At 38.7% G+C, this 16,185-nt stretch overlaps 1 protein-coding gene across 1 annotated transcript in view; it reads right to left on the bottom strand.

Moving 5' to 3' along the window:
* th (tyrosine hydroxylase) overlaps positions 1-12,185 on the bottom strand; it is a gene marked incomplete at both ends in the record, with an annotated part of 24,414 nt that extends 12,229 nt beyond the window's left edge. Inside the window, 7 exons of the mRNA XM_084169331.1 lie at positions 1,334-1,479; positions 2,556-2,606; positions 5,482-5,549; positions 5,869-5,957; positions 6,373-6,547; positions 11,433-11,636; positions 12,102-12,185. Of these exons, the coding sequence (XP_084025457.1) occupies positions 1,334-1,479; positions 2,556-2,606; positions 5,482-5,549; positions 5,869-5,957; positions 6,373-6,547; positions 11,433-11,636; positions 12,102-12,185 (817 nt within the window). The remainder of the gene's footprint in view (positions 1-1,333; positions 1,480-2,555; positions 2,607-5,481; positions 5,550-5,868; positions 5,958-6,372; positions 6,548-11,432; positions 11,637-12,101) is intronic.
* Between the last annotated feature and the right edge of the window lie 4,000 nt (positions 12,186-16,185).

Genomic DNA, 16,185 nt, shown 5'->3' with positions numbered 1-16,185 from the left:
AGACAGAGAAAAAAAAAAAGAGAAAAAGGAGATAGTGACACATAAAAACAATGCAGTTGTCATGAGCAACTAACAGTCTATTTGAAGAGGTGGCCCTTACGTAGTGTGTATTCAGCCGGCAGAAAATGTATGTCTGCGGCACCTAACATTAAGCTAACCTTTGTCTCTAAACCCAACCTTAACCCTTACCATTTTCGACCCCTACACCGGTTGAATATCCACTTGTTTGCACTTACATGTATCTAATGTCCAATCAGGAGTGGGCTGTATTGAACATGCTATAGGCCAGTGGTAGTCACTAATATTTCTGAGGGACTTACTTTTGTGAAACAACTTTGCTGGGGGGTCGGGGGGTCACGAAGTGAAATTGATTCATACATAATATCAAATGGATTCACACATGATATTTAAGATACTATTAACATGGACCATCAAGGTTTAAAGTCTTTATTTAAGGACACGTTGGGGTATCAGAAACAAACGTGTAAAAATCATTGTATGAGTCTTTTGAATCTGGCCTTATTGCCATTATCTCAATAAATGTTATAGTACAAACGTCAAATCAGGTAATGCTACATTTCAGTCTGAAGGAGAAATATGCTTTGGAGTAATTGAAATGCATCAGAAAGGTTTTGGAAAGTTGATGATGATGATGATGATGATGATTAGGGATGATAGGGGCGGCAGGTAGCTTAGTGGTTAAGAGCGTTGTGCCAGTAACCGAAAGGTCGCTGGTTCTAATCCCCAAGCCGACTAGGTGAAAAATCTGTCGATGTGCCCTTGAGCAAGGCACTTAACCCTAATTGCTCCTGTAAGTCGCTCTGGATAAGAGCGTCTGCTAAATGACTAAAATGTAAATGTAATAATGAATATCAAGCAATCTTTGTGTATGATCTTTTGTGAAGAATCAATTAATTTCCCCCAGTCATTCTGTGCAGATTCTTCACTCTCCCTTCTAATGAGTCCTGCACAATTTGTGTGATAGATAGAAACAGAAACATGTTCCTGAGAATCGTAGCTTTCAGGAATGGAGTCAAAGTCGTTAATAGCTCCAACAGTTCAAAAACTACAGCCAAATTCATAAGAATATTTTGTTTTCAAGATGTGCTAAAAACACTAGAAGCCGCTGTTACTGTTCCGTTTGTCCCAGCCGCTAATAGCAAAGGTTACTAATGTAACCATGGTTCTATGAACTAAGCGGCGCATTCAGCTGACTGAGGAAAACACTTTCATTCAGATAATTGCTGGAGTTGCCAATGAAATTGCAGAGAGACACATGCGTCTTGTGAGAAGTGCAATGACTATGGCTGCTATAGGCAGTATGTATGAGTACCTCTGAGGAAGCGTGACACGTCCTCCAACTGGGGGATGTTGTCAGGGCTGTACCCACAATGTCTCTCCAGCAGGCGGAAGGCGTCCAGGTGCTCACTGCAGGCGTGGGTGGTGTACAGGTCCCTCAGGGTGCAGTACACCTCTCTCCTGTCCAACACACACACGTATGAGAACACACAGACACACATACATGCACGTATGCACACACACAGGGACACACACCAGAAAATGAACACACGATGGAACAAATATGTTGTAGATAAAATTGAAGATGAAGATGTAGAAATCTTAAAACACAACTGTGAGGCGTTATGGGAAAAGGATTGATTTCTAGGCATTTTCAAGACAGAAATGTTATAGAAGTCCAAATATATCCATAAAAAAAGACAAGACTTCTGTATAACCCATTTCCAAAATGGTGAGCTGAATGTGTGGCCTCTCTTTGATTGAGTTATGGCAGCATGTTGTCCTCTAGGTCAACTATAAATCTCTCCCAAACAAAACGATTTACTCTCTGATAATCGGGTTATCCAGGAGCAAGTCTACTTCCCAAATGGCACCCTATTCCCTATATAGTGCACTGCTTTTGAGCTGGGCCCATAGGACTCTGGTCAAAAGTAGTGCACTACATAGGGAATAGGGTGTCATTTGGGATGGGGCCAAAGTCTTGTACCAGATGGTTGACAGTCACTTCGGAGAGGTTTGGTCAAGAGACCTGACCACTTTTTTTGTTGTTGTTATTATATTGATCAAACACAATATTTCCGTTTGGTGGAGTGAGTCAGAGTCCTCTCAGGTGCAAACAATGAACTGACATTTTAGACTGACATGATATATGGGCAAATGACTTTAATCTGTGACATTTGCACATAAACGATTAAAAGCTTGTACTCTAGATTGCTTGATAGCACCCTCTCTCCGTGGCAAATCAGGAATATAACCATTAAATCTCCATTACCACTTTCTGAGTCAAACTCACATATCATAAATGGTATGAAAAAAACACGTCTTTCTGCAAATGAACAGGTAAACAGAAGGCTGAAGCATATATTTATTTATAGCAGAAAGCATACAATAAACAAACCTTGCACGATAAGTATTGAGATGTGAAGAGTCATTGTAGCTCTCAGAGCTAATGCCTTAGCTTTAGTTCAATGGTCTAACACTGTCTTAAGGTTTGACTACTTATCACTGATTTTACCAGAGAATATAATGCCACTCACCATGTACCGATCTCCTCCTCTGTGTATTCTACTCTGGGGATGGGCTCTCCTCTGACAAAGAGAAGAATGAAGAATGAAATTAACAGATATACACCACTGTAGCGTCCTCATCCTGGATAAACCTTGTATCCACTTTTTTGATGATGTTAAAATGAAATGTTAAGTAGTCATTAGTCTCCATGTACTGTGAAAGTTTCATGACTCTAGGACTAATCAAAGTAAAACGCCTTGTGAATTTCTATTACTACATCACAGACCTTGAATAACTATAGTTTTTAACTACGCTTTGTGGAAAGTAACTATTTTTCCAGGGGAATAAATAGTTACTTTGGAGGTGACTACAACTATTTGAATACAGATCTGAAAAAAATACTACTTTTTAAAACAATTTGAATACAGATCTCAGAAAGTAACTACTTTTGTAAATGATTTGAATACAGATCTAAGAAATCAACTACTTTTAAAAAAATGGCAGTGCTGTATCTGGAACTGCATGTTAAGATAGAAATAGAATGAATAGAGCACACCAAATCTCCTATACTATTCCAATCTATCTGAAAGTCATATTTGATATACACAATACATTTCTATCTGAACATTTTGTAAATGTCCATTCTCCTGAAAGTCCATTGCCCCAGGTGTACATAATCAAGTCTAACCAATTATATTTTGTACAGATAAGTATAAATAAGTTGTGAGGCTCAACTACTGTATGCCACTGAAAAGGTCTAAAGCTACAATACATGTTATGATACCTGGAAATACTGCACAGTAATTCAAAGCCATTTGCAAACATTGCAAACAGCAAGTTGGAGTTTTAGAAAAAACAACTTTGAACCTCTTTGTCCATCTGAGGGTAAATGTTCTTGTTTAAAACACATGCTATACCGTCTTTAAAGGGAGAGTACAAACTAACGTAATTTTCAACCTACCATGCATGGCTGTAGTTGATTCAAGAAGGCAGTTTTGGGATATTTTGTTTCCTTTTGACACTTAATAGCCATATTTTGTTACTGTTAGCATTCTCAGGAACACTTAACATTAAACTGTTATTGTGCCTGTGTAATAAAGCTGTAATTCGTTTTGGAGCAACATTTTATTAACATGTTGTTACATAATACTTTGGTAATTGCATTTTAATTGCATAGCAATGAGCTGTACACTACTGTACAGGAATAGTAACTGTTCCTTATTTCACATATGTTATAACTCCAGTATTATGCAATTATACAGCGATTTCCAAAATGTTATGGAAGGGTTGGAACCTAAATTATTTTTCAATCATTTCGTTCTGAACAGAACCCCCCAAAAAACGTGTTCCTTTCCACTGTTCCGACCTGCAAAAAAAGACAAGTCAAGCCTATTGCACAATATGGTACTCAAATTTTGCAGGTGGGGAGAGAGTGAGAGAGGGATCTTGGCTAGATGGGATCTAGCTTTTGTCAAATTAACGTCAGATTTGACTTTTCGTAGCAGGTTAGGAGAACTTCCGCAGCAGGTTAGGAGAATTAACGTACCAGGTTAGGATAATTAAGTTAAGGTTAAGAAAATGGTTAGGGTTAGCTAAAATGCAAAAAAACTAGACTTTTGACGTTAATTTGACAAAAGCTAGATCCCTTCTAGCCATGACCCGAGACAGGGTTGAGAAGGAGGCTTGAAGCAATGGGCATCTTGTTATGACATGCATTGTCTGAATTAGCTAGGTCCACAGAATTATACCTAGGAGGAGCGGCTTCTATGGAGGAACTTTGAATGTCCTTTGAGCTAGCTAGCTTACAAGCTTGAGCTAGCTAGGTAACACTTTTATGTGTGCAGCGCGACGCTACAATTAAAAACACTGCTTACCTTTTTGTAAGAAGTCAAACGTGATAACTAGGCCTATAGTATCCTTAACTTCCATTGAAAAATAGCTAATTAAAAATGCCTCTCCCAATCTTCTGAATTACGCTTGTAACGTAAGTACAGTAGCCTAAACACGTACACTGGCAAAGATTTTTAGCTTGCAGGCAAACACTGAAATATGTTTCTGAGTGACAGCGTGAGGGCTTTGCATCGGTGTATTGTTGCATTTTTTGGTGGGACTAGAAAAAAATGCCTGGAATGTAAAAGGACGTTATTAACCAGTTCCCATGTTTAAAAAAAAAACTATGTTTCTGTTCCGGAACAGTATGGATGACTTTCTTTCCCAGTTCCATTTCTGTTATTTTCTGCATTTCGGTTCTGTTCCCTGAACCGGTTCAAACCCCTGGTCCTATGTAACACCAATGTTGCTTTTGTAATAGTCACAAAGTTACTACACATGTATAAAAACTTGATGTCAAGTGTTACTGTATTACCTTATGCCTCACTCATTTTCAAAATATATTTATTAGTCATCTTGAAGCTGCAAAAGTGGTCTACTACTAATGTTGACGTGATTCCATGTATTTAATTCTATAGGCTATATTAAGATCCATATCTAAGAGCCTTCCAAACCATGTGCTCATGATCATATATTTAGACCAACTAACTGTTCATCATCAAATATTTGGCAGCCATCAAATTATTATTACTTTTTTTATAACTTGCATATATATTCAAGTTAAAATATTATTTGATTTTCTGAGAGGTATTCTAAATATTTTCAAATATGATCTGAGACCTGTATTTGAATATCAAAGAAAATAGTTGCCCTTTAGTTAAAACTCTATATAAAATATATTTGACTGCCTCCAGTATTTGAAAAGTTGGTACTGTATTTTCAAATAAACTACAAAATACAACTACAGTATCTTCTGCCCAGGTCTGCTATATAGCAGAAGATTGAAAAAATATATATATTCCTGAAAAGTTTACCTTTTGGAGATGAGAAATCTAATTTCTTAGGGCTAATGTTTAAAATGAATAAATGTTATAATGAGATACGGTATAATTATTTCTGGCTTACTGTTTATATCTGAAGGCAATGTCTCCAATCATCTTCCTCCTCTGCCTATAGACGGGATCTGTGAAACCCTGTACAAAACCGTCACACAAAACATGAGTAGAGGCCCAATATCTACAGTGTCACATTTTATAATAGTGTAATTATATATATATATATATATTATATATTAATTAATTATACTGTTATTAGAAATATGGCAGCGTTATAGCAATATAATAAGGTTATTCTTTGATGTAGGCTCAACAACTGTCAAAACTTGTGAATTGCGGCCAAAATGTTAATAATAATAATGTAATAACAATGTAATAACAGTGTAATAGCAATGTAACAATGATATTCTGTCTCTACACAAGCAACTAGAGTGATTGTTTCCATTCATTCACTCACTGGGTGTTCTTGGTCTAAATCTGGATCAAATTTTGTGATAAGGTGGTGACATCTGTCCAGCTCTGAGATTTTCTTTGGGAACCAGTGAACTGAAAAAAGACCGTAAATGTGTTTTCTTTTACAAACATTATTCTCTTTCCATGTATATCTTTCATTCTTGTCACTGCAAAACACGTAATGCACACAAATGTATGAACAAAGCCTGCCATCTGTCCCAGATTAATAGATTTGGTCAACTCAATAGTATGACTAATAGGTGACCAGCCAGTCAAGTCTTGGGATTCAACAGGATCATTCAACTATACTGTTTCTGAGATTTTGTGAGTGTAAAGATGGTTCAGCTAGGTTACATTTGGGTCGTACATCAGCTATACCATATTAGATGGCCTTACATTTGATAGCTGCTATAGTTTTAGCCTCGAGTTCCACAGCATTGTGTATTCTCACCTGTGCTCGTGAGAATAGTACAGTTTTAATAAAGTGCATTATGCAGAAAATTCTCACATTTTACTTCTTTGGTGGTTTTGACGTCCTCTGCGATCCTCTTGATGGAGCTGATGAGGGTGCTGACATCAGACAGGTGCACCTCGCAGCGGACAAAGTACTCCAGACCCTCCAGGCTGTCCCGGGGCTTCCTGCAAGGCCGCGTTTCCAAGTGGTGGATCTTAGCTTCAAACGTCTGTCAGGCACAACATATATATCTCTTAGGCTCTTCTCAGTTGCTCAAACATCTATCCTTTCCTCGTGTACTCCCCTTCATCTGTACAGTGGTGGAAAAAGTACCCAATTGTCATACTTGAGTAAAAGTAAAGATTTCTTAATATTAAATTATTCAAGTAAAAGCGAAAGTCACCCAGTAAAATACTACTTAAGTAAAAGTCTAAAAGTATTTGGTCTTAAATATACTTAAGTATAAAAAATAAATGTAATTGCTAAAATATACTTAAGTATCAAAAGAAAAAGGGAAAGTATAAATAATTTAGAATTCCTTATGTTAAGCAAACAAGACGGCACCATTTTCCTTTTTTGTGTGTTAATTTACGGATAGCCAGAGGCACACTCCAACACTCCAACATTTACAAACAAAGCATTTTTGTTTAGTGAGTCCGCCAGATCAGAGGAAGTATGGGAGACCAGGGATGTTGTCTTGATAAGTGCGTGAATTGGACCATTTCCCTGTCCTGCTAAGCATTCAAAATGTAACGAGTACTTTTGGGTGTCAGGGGAAAATGTATGGAGTAAAAAGTACATTATTTTCTTTCGAATGTAGTGAAGTAAAAGTAAAAGTTGTAAAAAATATAAATAGTAAAGTAAAGTACAGATAACCCCCCAAAATACTTAAGTAGTACTTTAAAGTATTTTTACTAAAGTAGTTTACACCCCCACTGCATCTGCCCTACTTGAAAAGTCTGTCAGGCACAACATACTTAGGCTCTTTCTCAAATGCAAAAAAATCTGTCATCTCCTCATCTCCACCCCTTCATCTGCACTAACTAGAAAAGACTTGAGGTGAAAACAATAATATTATTTTATGGTGGAAGCTCATCATTAGACTGGTTTTCACCTGGTTCGTTCTTGCAGTGAAGGAAAGGAGGTGAGGAGATTTTCAGATGATTGAGAACAAACCTTTATGATAGAATAAGAAGGGTTGGAGTGAGAGAGAGAGGAAGGAAGGGAGGGATGGGTGGTAGGTCTAGCCAAAGGTCTGAGGTCAGAACACATTTCTCCGGTAAACTGCATCGGTCAATTGCAACCAATGGGCAGAACTTAACCTTTTATTGCAGTGGGCTAAATCAGGGTCACACAGAGTGTTTCTTGGTAGTTGTAAACAAATTGAACTACTTTGAAACGAAAGTATACACCTCAAACACGGTTATGGGCTTAAAAAAAAAAGAAAACACCTGTACCATGTCAGATATAGAGTTGAAATGTATTCAATTTTGAGTTTGCATCCCAATATTAAACTTTATATACAGTTAAAGTCGGAAGTTCACATACACCTCAGCCAAATACATTTAAACTCAGTTTTTCACAATTCCTGAAATTTAATCCTAGTAAAAATTCCCTGTCTTAGGTCAGTTAGGATCACCACTTTATTTTAAGAATGTGAAATGTCAGAATAATAGTAGAGAGAATTATTTATTTAAGGTTTTATTTCTTTCATCACATTCCCAGTGGGTCAGAAGTTTACATACACTCAATTAGTATTTGGTAGCATTGCCTTTAAATTGTTTAACATGGGTCAAACGTTTCGGGTAGCCTTCCACAAGCTTCCCACAATAAGTTGGGTGAATTTTGGCCCATTCCTCCTGACAGAGCTGGTGTAACTGAGTCAGGTTTGTAGGCCTCCTTGCTCGCACACGCTTTTTCAAGTTCTGCCCACAAATGTTCTATAGGATTGAGGTCAGGGCTTTGTGATGGCCACTCCAATACCTTGACTTTGTTGTCCTTAAGCTATTTTGCCACAACTTTGGAAGTATGCTTGGGGTCATTGTCCATTTTGAAGATACATTTGCGACCAAGCTTTAACTTCCTGACTGATGTCTTGAGATGTTGCTTCAATATATCCACATAATTTTCCTTCCTCATGATGCCATCTATTTTGTGAAGTGCACCAGTCCCTCCTGCAGCAAAGCAGCCCCACAGCATGTTGCTGCCACCCCATGCTTCACGGTTGGGATGGTTTTCTTCGGCTTGCAAGCCTTCCCCTTTTTCCTCCAAACATAACGATGGTCATTATGGCCAGCAGTTCTATTTTTGTTTCATCAGACCAGAGGACATTTCTCCAAAAAGTATGATATTTGTCCCCATGTGCAGTTGCAAACCGTAGGCTGGCTTTTTTATGGCGGTTTTGGAGCAGTAGCTTCTTCCTTGCTGAGCGGCCTTTCAGGTTATGTCGATATAGGGCTCGTTTTACTGTGGATATAGATACTTTTGTACCTGTTTCCTCCAGCATCTTCACAAGGTCCTTTGCTGTTCTGGGATTGATTTGCTATTTTCGCACCAAAGTCTGTTAATCTCTAGGAGACAGAACGCGTCTCCTTCCTGAGCGGTATGACGGCTGCGTGGTCCCATGGTGTTTATACTTTCGTACTATTGTTTGTACAGATGAACGTGGTACCTTCAGGCATTTGGAATTTGCTCCCAAGGATGAACCAGACTTGTGGAGGTCTACAATCTTTTTTCTGAGGTCTTGGCTGATTTCTTTTGATTTTCCCATGATGTCAAGGAAAGAGGCACTGAGTTTGAAGGTAGGCCTTGAAATACATCCACAGGTACACCTCCAATTGACTCAAATGATGTCAATTAGCCTATCAGAAGCTTCTAAAGCCATGACATCATTTTCTGGAATTTTCCAAGCTGTTTAAAGGCACAGTGAACTTAGTGTATGTAAATTTATGACCAACTGGAATTGTGATACAGTGAATTATAAGTGAAATAATCTGTCTGTAAGCAATTGTTGGAAAAATTACTTGTGTCATGCACAAAGTAGATGTCCTAACCGGCTTGCCAAAACGATAGTTTGTTAACAAGAAATGTGTGGAGTGGTTGAAAAACGAGTTTTAATGACTCCAACCTAAGTGTATGTAAACATCCGACTTCAACTGTACATCATAGAAGACTGAAGTATAACAAAACTGTTTGACATTGATACACCGGATTTTCACAGGTTAAAAAAAATACAACGGTTGATTAATTATGAAATTATAAAAAATATTAATAACGTTCCACCCATGAGGCCACTAGAAGGTGCTTCTCGTAATTAGACTGCAGAAAAGGGCTACCGCATAGCTGCACGCACACCCGTCGCTATGGGCGGGCCATAGGGGGCCGGGCCCGCCCCCAAAAATGCTTGTGCCCCCCCACTTGAGGGAATGTATTATTAAATATATGTACTGTAGGCTAATAATAATTGTGCCCTGCCCTCCCATGCATTTCATATGCCCCCCTTAAGACTGAGGTCTGGCGACGGGTCTGGCTGCACGTCAGTGCAGGATTTCTTCAAACGCGAGGCTAGTAACGCCTCTATCAGACCTACAGCGTAGTTCATTAATACTGCATAATAAATTCTGCAGTCAAACTTTTTTCATTATGTAATCCAACATTTGAGTGGATATGTGTGCAACAAAAATTAAACATTCACCTTTTCCTTACTATTCCTGTCAAGTATACGCATACAATTTGATGCATATGTTGGATAAATACACCGTATGCACCACACAAAACACAGAATGCACTGCAACTGCCTCTGCAACACAATGCTGCAATGCAAACGCAGCGTTCCATTGGAAATGAATGTACTTCTGGTGTACCAAAACGTAATGACGCTGACTGTCTGTTCAAGGCGTAAAGGGAGATTACATGTTTTGCGTGTTAAAACAAACTTGCTTGCAACAAAAAACCCACAAGAATAAACCAGCACATCACTTGATCTCATGTGTTATGTGTCAAACGAGTCTGATACCAGACAGCTTCCTCTAGGTTCTCTACACCACACCCCCAATGAAATAGTGACCTATCAGGAACATAAAAAATATCGCAAGGCTGGTAATTCATCTAAAATACCAGTAATAATATAGGATTATATTTCCTACAAAGATTTCATCTGAAATGTCAACATAATAAGAATATAGCATGTCATTTTAAATAACTTGATGAGACTACTTTAACTCAATCATGACCCACTGGGCATAGACATCAGTTCAACATCTAGTTTTGTTTTACATTTGGTTTAGTTGTCAACTAACGTGAATTCAAAGTGAAATCAACGAAACATTTCACCCTGTCATTGGATTTACTTTAAAAGTTGGGTGAAAAAATGACGAAATTCCCTTACATTGATGACTGACTTTTGGCAAATTAAATCAGTTTTCCACGTTGATTCAATCTTTTTTTTATGACGTTGAAACAACGTTTATTCAACCAGTTTTTTGCCAGGTGGGGATTTGCTTGATTAGGTTAGCCTACACATTTTAAGATATGGACAGTTCAGGGATATTTTATTTTCCCTTGATAAGAAATGACCATACTTTAAAACAAGTTGTTGTTGATAGTAGGCTACACCATGAAAATATGATCAGAATTGAATCATTCCCACTCAGGAAATCTATTTACGTATAATCCTTGACACCTTTGTTCAAGGCTCCAACAATCTGCTGTGCATAATTTGACATAAAATTAGAATTTACCGAGTTGCCTCTCCTGAACCCAAATGACATATTAGACAGAGTGATGTTGCCTTGTCGGCTGGAAAATCAACAAGGAGAGCTGAGAACAATCCCTAATAGTCTTAGGCTACAACATTTTCCTCACAATTTACAACTCCAAATTAATAGCCTTCTTGAATATCTCCTATCATCTCGAATATTCATACATATTTCTACTTTCTAAAATCCTAGAAGATTGTGTAAAATATGTATTCCACTATCCATTTGAATAAAAAACGTAAATTCGATGTTGTTTATTTTCAAAGTTAAACATCTCACTTGAAATACGTTTTTTTTTAATAATCCCAAATCCGATTTTTTATACAGAAAAAGGCATTGCTCATCGTTCGCACTTACCTCGAACACCTTGAGAGAGCGCGACAGTGCTGGGGTCTTGGAACTTCTCAGCGTGAAGAAGAGATTGAGCAGAGCTTTTCCATCCTCTTCTTCAAACACGATCTGTTCAGTCGCTTCAGCCGCCTCTGCCGCGGCTGCTGCCGCCTCTCGCTCCTTCCGCGCATCCTCGATCAAACTTTGTCGTCTCCCAATGAATCTTGGAGACTGCGCCCAAAAACATATTGGTCTTGAAACAGCTTTCTTGTTATGTCTGTGAACAGATTTAAACTATCTCGACCACCGACAGCGCACAAGACACAGCCCATATATAATTGGAGACTGGAGAGCCATGCTTACCTCGATGGAAGCATTTTACATCTCCAAAAACGCATAAGAACGCCAATGCAGTCTAAGAAAACCTGCCGCATAGCTCAGTCTTAGTGATTTAAAAGCCGAGCTGCTAAACAACAATAAGTTATTTTCCTATATAAAGTTACAGTTTTCCCAACCGCTCCTGCATTATAGTTCCCTCGCCAATGAGCCAGGCTCTCTGCGCGCATTGAGGCAATATATAAAAAAGTCCAAATAAGATTAGCAAGTGACACTTATAACAATAGTTCTGACCACTTCGACCCAACAGTTGAGCATGATAGGGCTATATGGAGTGGTAATAAGAACTTTACTCCTTACCGTAACAGAATCAGACCTCTCGAGCTCGGACGCTGCCCTGCGCATACTCTTCGTTGAGGAAGAAAAGCTGCTTGAAATTGGCATGTTCATATTCTCGTGTGTGTAAGATAGTGTGTCTTTGTGTGTGATGCTCCATGCACTGCGTTGACTCTGCTTGGTGCGCGCGGAGTCTTCCCACCCCCCTGCGGAAGCACTTGCCTGTCTTATTTATTTGGGGAGGGGGGAGGATTTGTTTGTCCTTCCTGACGTCAAGCATCCCGTTCTCGTTATCAAACAACACAGCATCCGACACATGCTCCCCTATTTGCTTTAATTATTATGTAACAGAGCAAGTGGCATTTTAAAAGCCATTTTCGTGTGGTTTAGTTTTGGTGTCCTAATGTAGAAAGAAAACGTATATTGATTTCCAATCATAGCTGAGGGAAGTAGGGGTGCGGAAGGTTCTCATCACCCCCTGATAAATTGAAATAATGTGTCCTAAATTATATAAATACTCCTGTCTGAACACTGACTGAATTTGGGCAGCACATGCACCAAATATCGAACAGTTTGTTGCATTGCTGCCATATAAATATTATTAAATGTCATTTAGCAGACGCTTTTATCCAAAGCGACTTACAGTCATGCGTGAATACATTTTTTTTTTTGTGTGTGTGTATGGGTGGTCCCGGGGATCGAACCCACTACCTTGGCGTTACAAGCGCCGTGCTCTACCAGCTGAGCTACAGAGGACCACAAATATAATCCATAGCACCCAGCTAGCACATAATGTTCTGAGAACCATATAATTCTTAGCGCTTGGTGAGAGCCTGTTTGTCCTATGGTTATTTTGCATACAACCTTCCCATAACGTTTCCTACAGGTTTCTTAATGGTTCTATTTAAAGTAATACTCTCAAATTGTGCTGTTTTCGATGGATGGGTCCTGGCCTCTCGGGGGCCTAGGGACCCGGGGGGACAGGGGTGGTCTGCCGATCCGTGGGATGACAAACCAATTTGGGATGGGGAGGGGCTTTAGCAGGGGGAATAGTGGAGAACAATTGGAGGGTTACTTAGTAGCAATGCAAATATCATGGTACAGCTACAGTGGGGAAAACAAGTATTTAGTCAGCCACCAATTGTGCAAGTTCTCCCACTTAAAAAGATGAGAGAGGCCTGTAATTTTTATCATAGGTACACGTCAACTATGACAGACAAAATGAGAAAAAAAAATCCAGAAAATCACATTGTAGGATTTTTAATGAATTTATTTGCAAATTATGGTGGAAAATAAGTATTTGGTCAATAACAAAAGTTTCTCAATACTTTGTTATATACCCTTTGTTGGCAATGACACAGGTCAAACGTTTTCTGTAAGTCTTCACAAGGTTTTCACACACTGTTGCTGGTATTTTGGCCCATTCCTACATGCAGATCTCCTCTAGAGCAGTGATGTTTTGGGGCTGTCGCTGGGCAACACGGACTTTCAACTCCCTCCAAAGATTTTCTATGGGGTTGAGATCTGGAGACTGGCTAGGCCACTCCAGGACCTTGAAATGCTTCTTACGAAGCCACTCCTTTGTTGCCCGGGCGGTGTGTTTGGGATCATTGTCATGCTGAAAGACCCAGCCACGTTTCATCTTCAATGCCCTTGCTGATGGAAGGAGGTTTTCACTCAAAATCTCACGATACATGGCCCCATTCATTCTTTCCTTTACACAGATCAGTCGTCCTGCTCCCTTTGCAGTAAAACAGCCCCAAAGCATGATGTTTCCACCCCCATGCTTCACAGTAGGTATGGTGTTCTTTGGATGCAACTCAGCATTCTTTGTCCTCCAAACACGACGAGTTGAGTTTTTACCAAAAAGTTCTATTTTGGTTTCATCTGACCATATGACATTCTCCCAATCCTCTTCTGGATCATCCAAATGCACTCTAGCAAACTTCAGACGGGCCTGGACATGTACTGGCTTAAGCAGGGGGACACGTCTGGCACTGCAGGATTTGAGTCCCTGGTGGCGTAGTGTGTTACTGATGGTAGGCTTTGTTACTTTGGTCCCATCTCTCTGGAGGTCATTCACTAGGTCCCCCCTTGTGGTTCTGGGATTTTTGCTCACCGTTCTTGTGATCATTTTGACCCCACGGGGTGAGATCTTGCGTGGAGCCCCAGATCGAGGGAGATTATCAGTGGTCTTGTATGTCTTCCATTTCCTAATAATTGCTCCCACAGTTGATTTCTTCAAACCAAGCTGCTTACCTATTGCAGATTCAGTCTTTCCAGCCTGGTGCAGGTCTACAATTTTGTTTCTGGTGTCATTTGACAGCTCTTTGGTCTTGGCCATAGTGGAGTTTGGAGTGTGACTGTGTGAGGCTGTGGACAGGTGTCTTTTGTACTGATAACAAGTTCAAACAGGTGCCATTAATACAGGTAATGAGTGGAGGACAGAGGAGCCTCTTAAAGAAGAAGTTACAGGTCTGTGAGAGCCAGAAATCTTGCTTGTTTGTAGGTGACCAAATACTTATTTTCCACCATAATTTGCAAATAAATTCATAAAAAATCCTACAATGTGAATTTCTGGATTTTATTTTCTCAATTTGTCTGTCATAGTTGACGTGTACCTATGATGAAAATTACAGGCCTCTCTCATCTTTTTAAGTGGGAGAACTTGCACAATTGGTGGCTGACTAAATACTTTTTTTCCCCACTGTATATGAACACTCAATCACTATGGTATTTTTTATTGGTAAATTTACAAACATATATAATGATAAATACATTTGAAACTTGTATCTCATTATGGTATGTGGTGAAATAAGTATAGCCAGTTATAATTGTAATGGCTTAGCAGATAATAACAAAAGAAAAATCATATTTACATGGCTCAAAGAGAAGGAATATAATATCTATTGTTTACAGGAAACTCATTCAACAATTCTAGATGAAGTTGTGTGGAATAAGGAATGGGGGGGTTGGCGAAATATACTTCTCCCATGGGCAAAGAAACTCAAAAGGGGTGATGATATTAATTAACAGTAATTTCGATCCGAATGTGCAAATTGTCCAAACAGATACGCACGGTAGATGGATTATTTTAAATATGTTATTGGACCATAAACAGATATCACTGTAAACCCGAATGTTCAAAATAATTAATTGTAATAAGTAGTGTAAACTTAAAATGTTCTTAAAAGTTGTACTTACTTAAAAATGTTGAGTGCCAGTAGCAATTTTCTTCTTTTTGAGTTTATTGAACTTGTAATTTTTGAATAATATGAACATTTTTCATTTTTATGTAACTGCTACTTAAAATAAAAAAATTTAAACTTAAAACTATATGGATTAAACATGAATTTATGTCTTATTTTGAAAGAACAAATACATCAAATCAAGAACGAATTGAGAATAAATCAATTGCATCAGATAGATTTGTATATATAAAATATCACACACACACGTGTATATACGTTTATAAATAATTAATTGTTAATAGTTTGCTTGTTACAAGGTTGGCTAGTTAATAAATTACATATATGCGCTCACATATTTTATTTTGTAGTATTTGCGTGCACTTCCTCTTCAGGCAGCAGACCGGAGCCGAGGAGAAGAGCGGGAGACCGGAGGGTAACACTCAGCTCTGCACAAATGAGTTGTGAATGTAAGAAGTAACATAAAACTTGCTTGAATGTTTGTTTCTGGAGGTTCAACGTGTTTTTAAGACGGACAAAGTGAGTCACGTTAGCAATGTAAAATGGTTAACCGTTAGGTTAGCAAGCTAACATGCAAAGTCATCCCGCCAGTTAGCTAGCTGTATAGGCTACATGGCTAGGCTAATGTAGTTGTAAAAAAACTGGTTGAGCCCAACGTGCAGCGGTGGATAGTAAGGTATCATGTACTGCTCAATAAAAACTCAAAATCTGTGCTGGAGCTGTGTCAGTGTTGTGAGTGAAAGCAGAAGCTAACTCCACGTGCTAACTCCAATTTGTTATTGCTATGATAATAATTTATGGATGCTACCAGCCCAACGTTACCTAACTTTGACATATTTGTGCAATAAAATGTTTTGAATAGTCTAACAGGCATCTTACACATCTACTTTGTTTTAATC

Source organism: Coregonus lavaretus (genome assembly GCF_964263955.1).
Source record: "Coregonus lavaretus genome assembly, chromosome: 9".
NCBI lineage: Eukaryota > Metazoa > Chordata > Actinopteri > Salmoniformes > Salmonidae > Coregonus > Coregonus lavaretus.
Note: the sequence above shows the minus strand (reverse complement) of the source record. Positions and strands in the feature narration are given on the sequence as shown.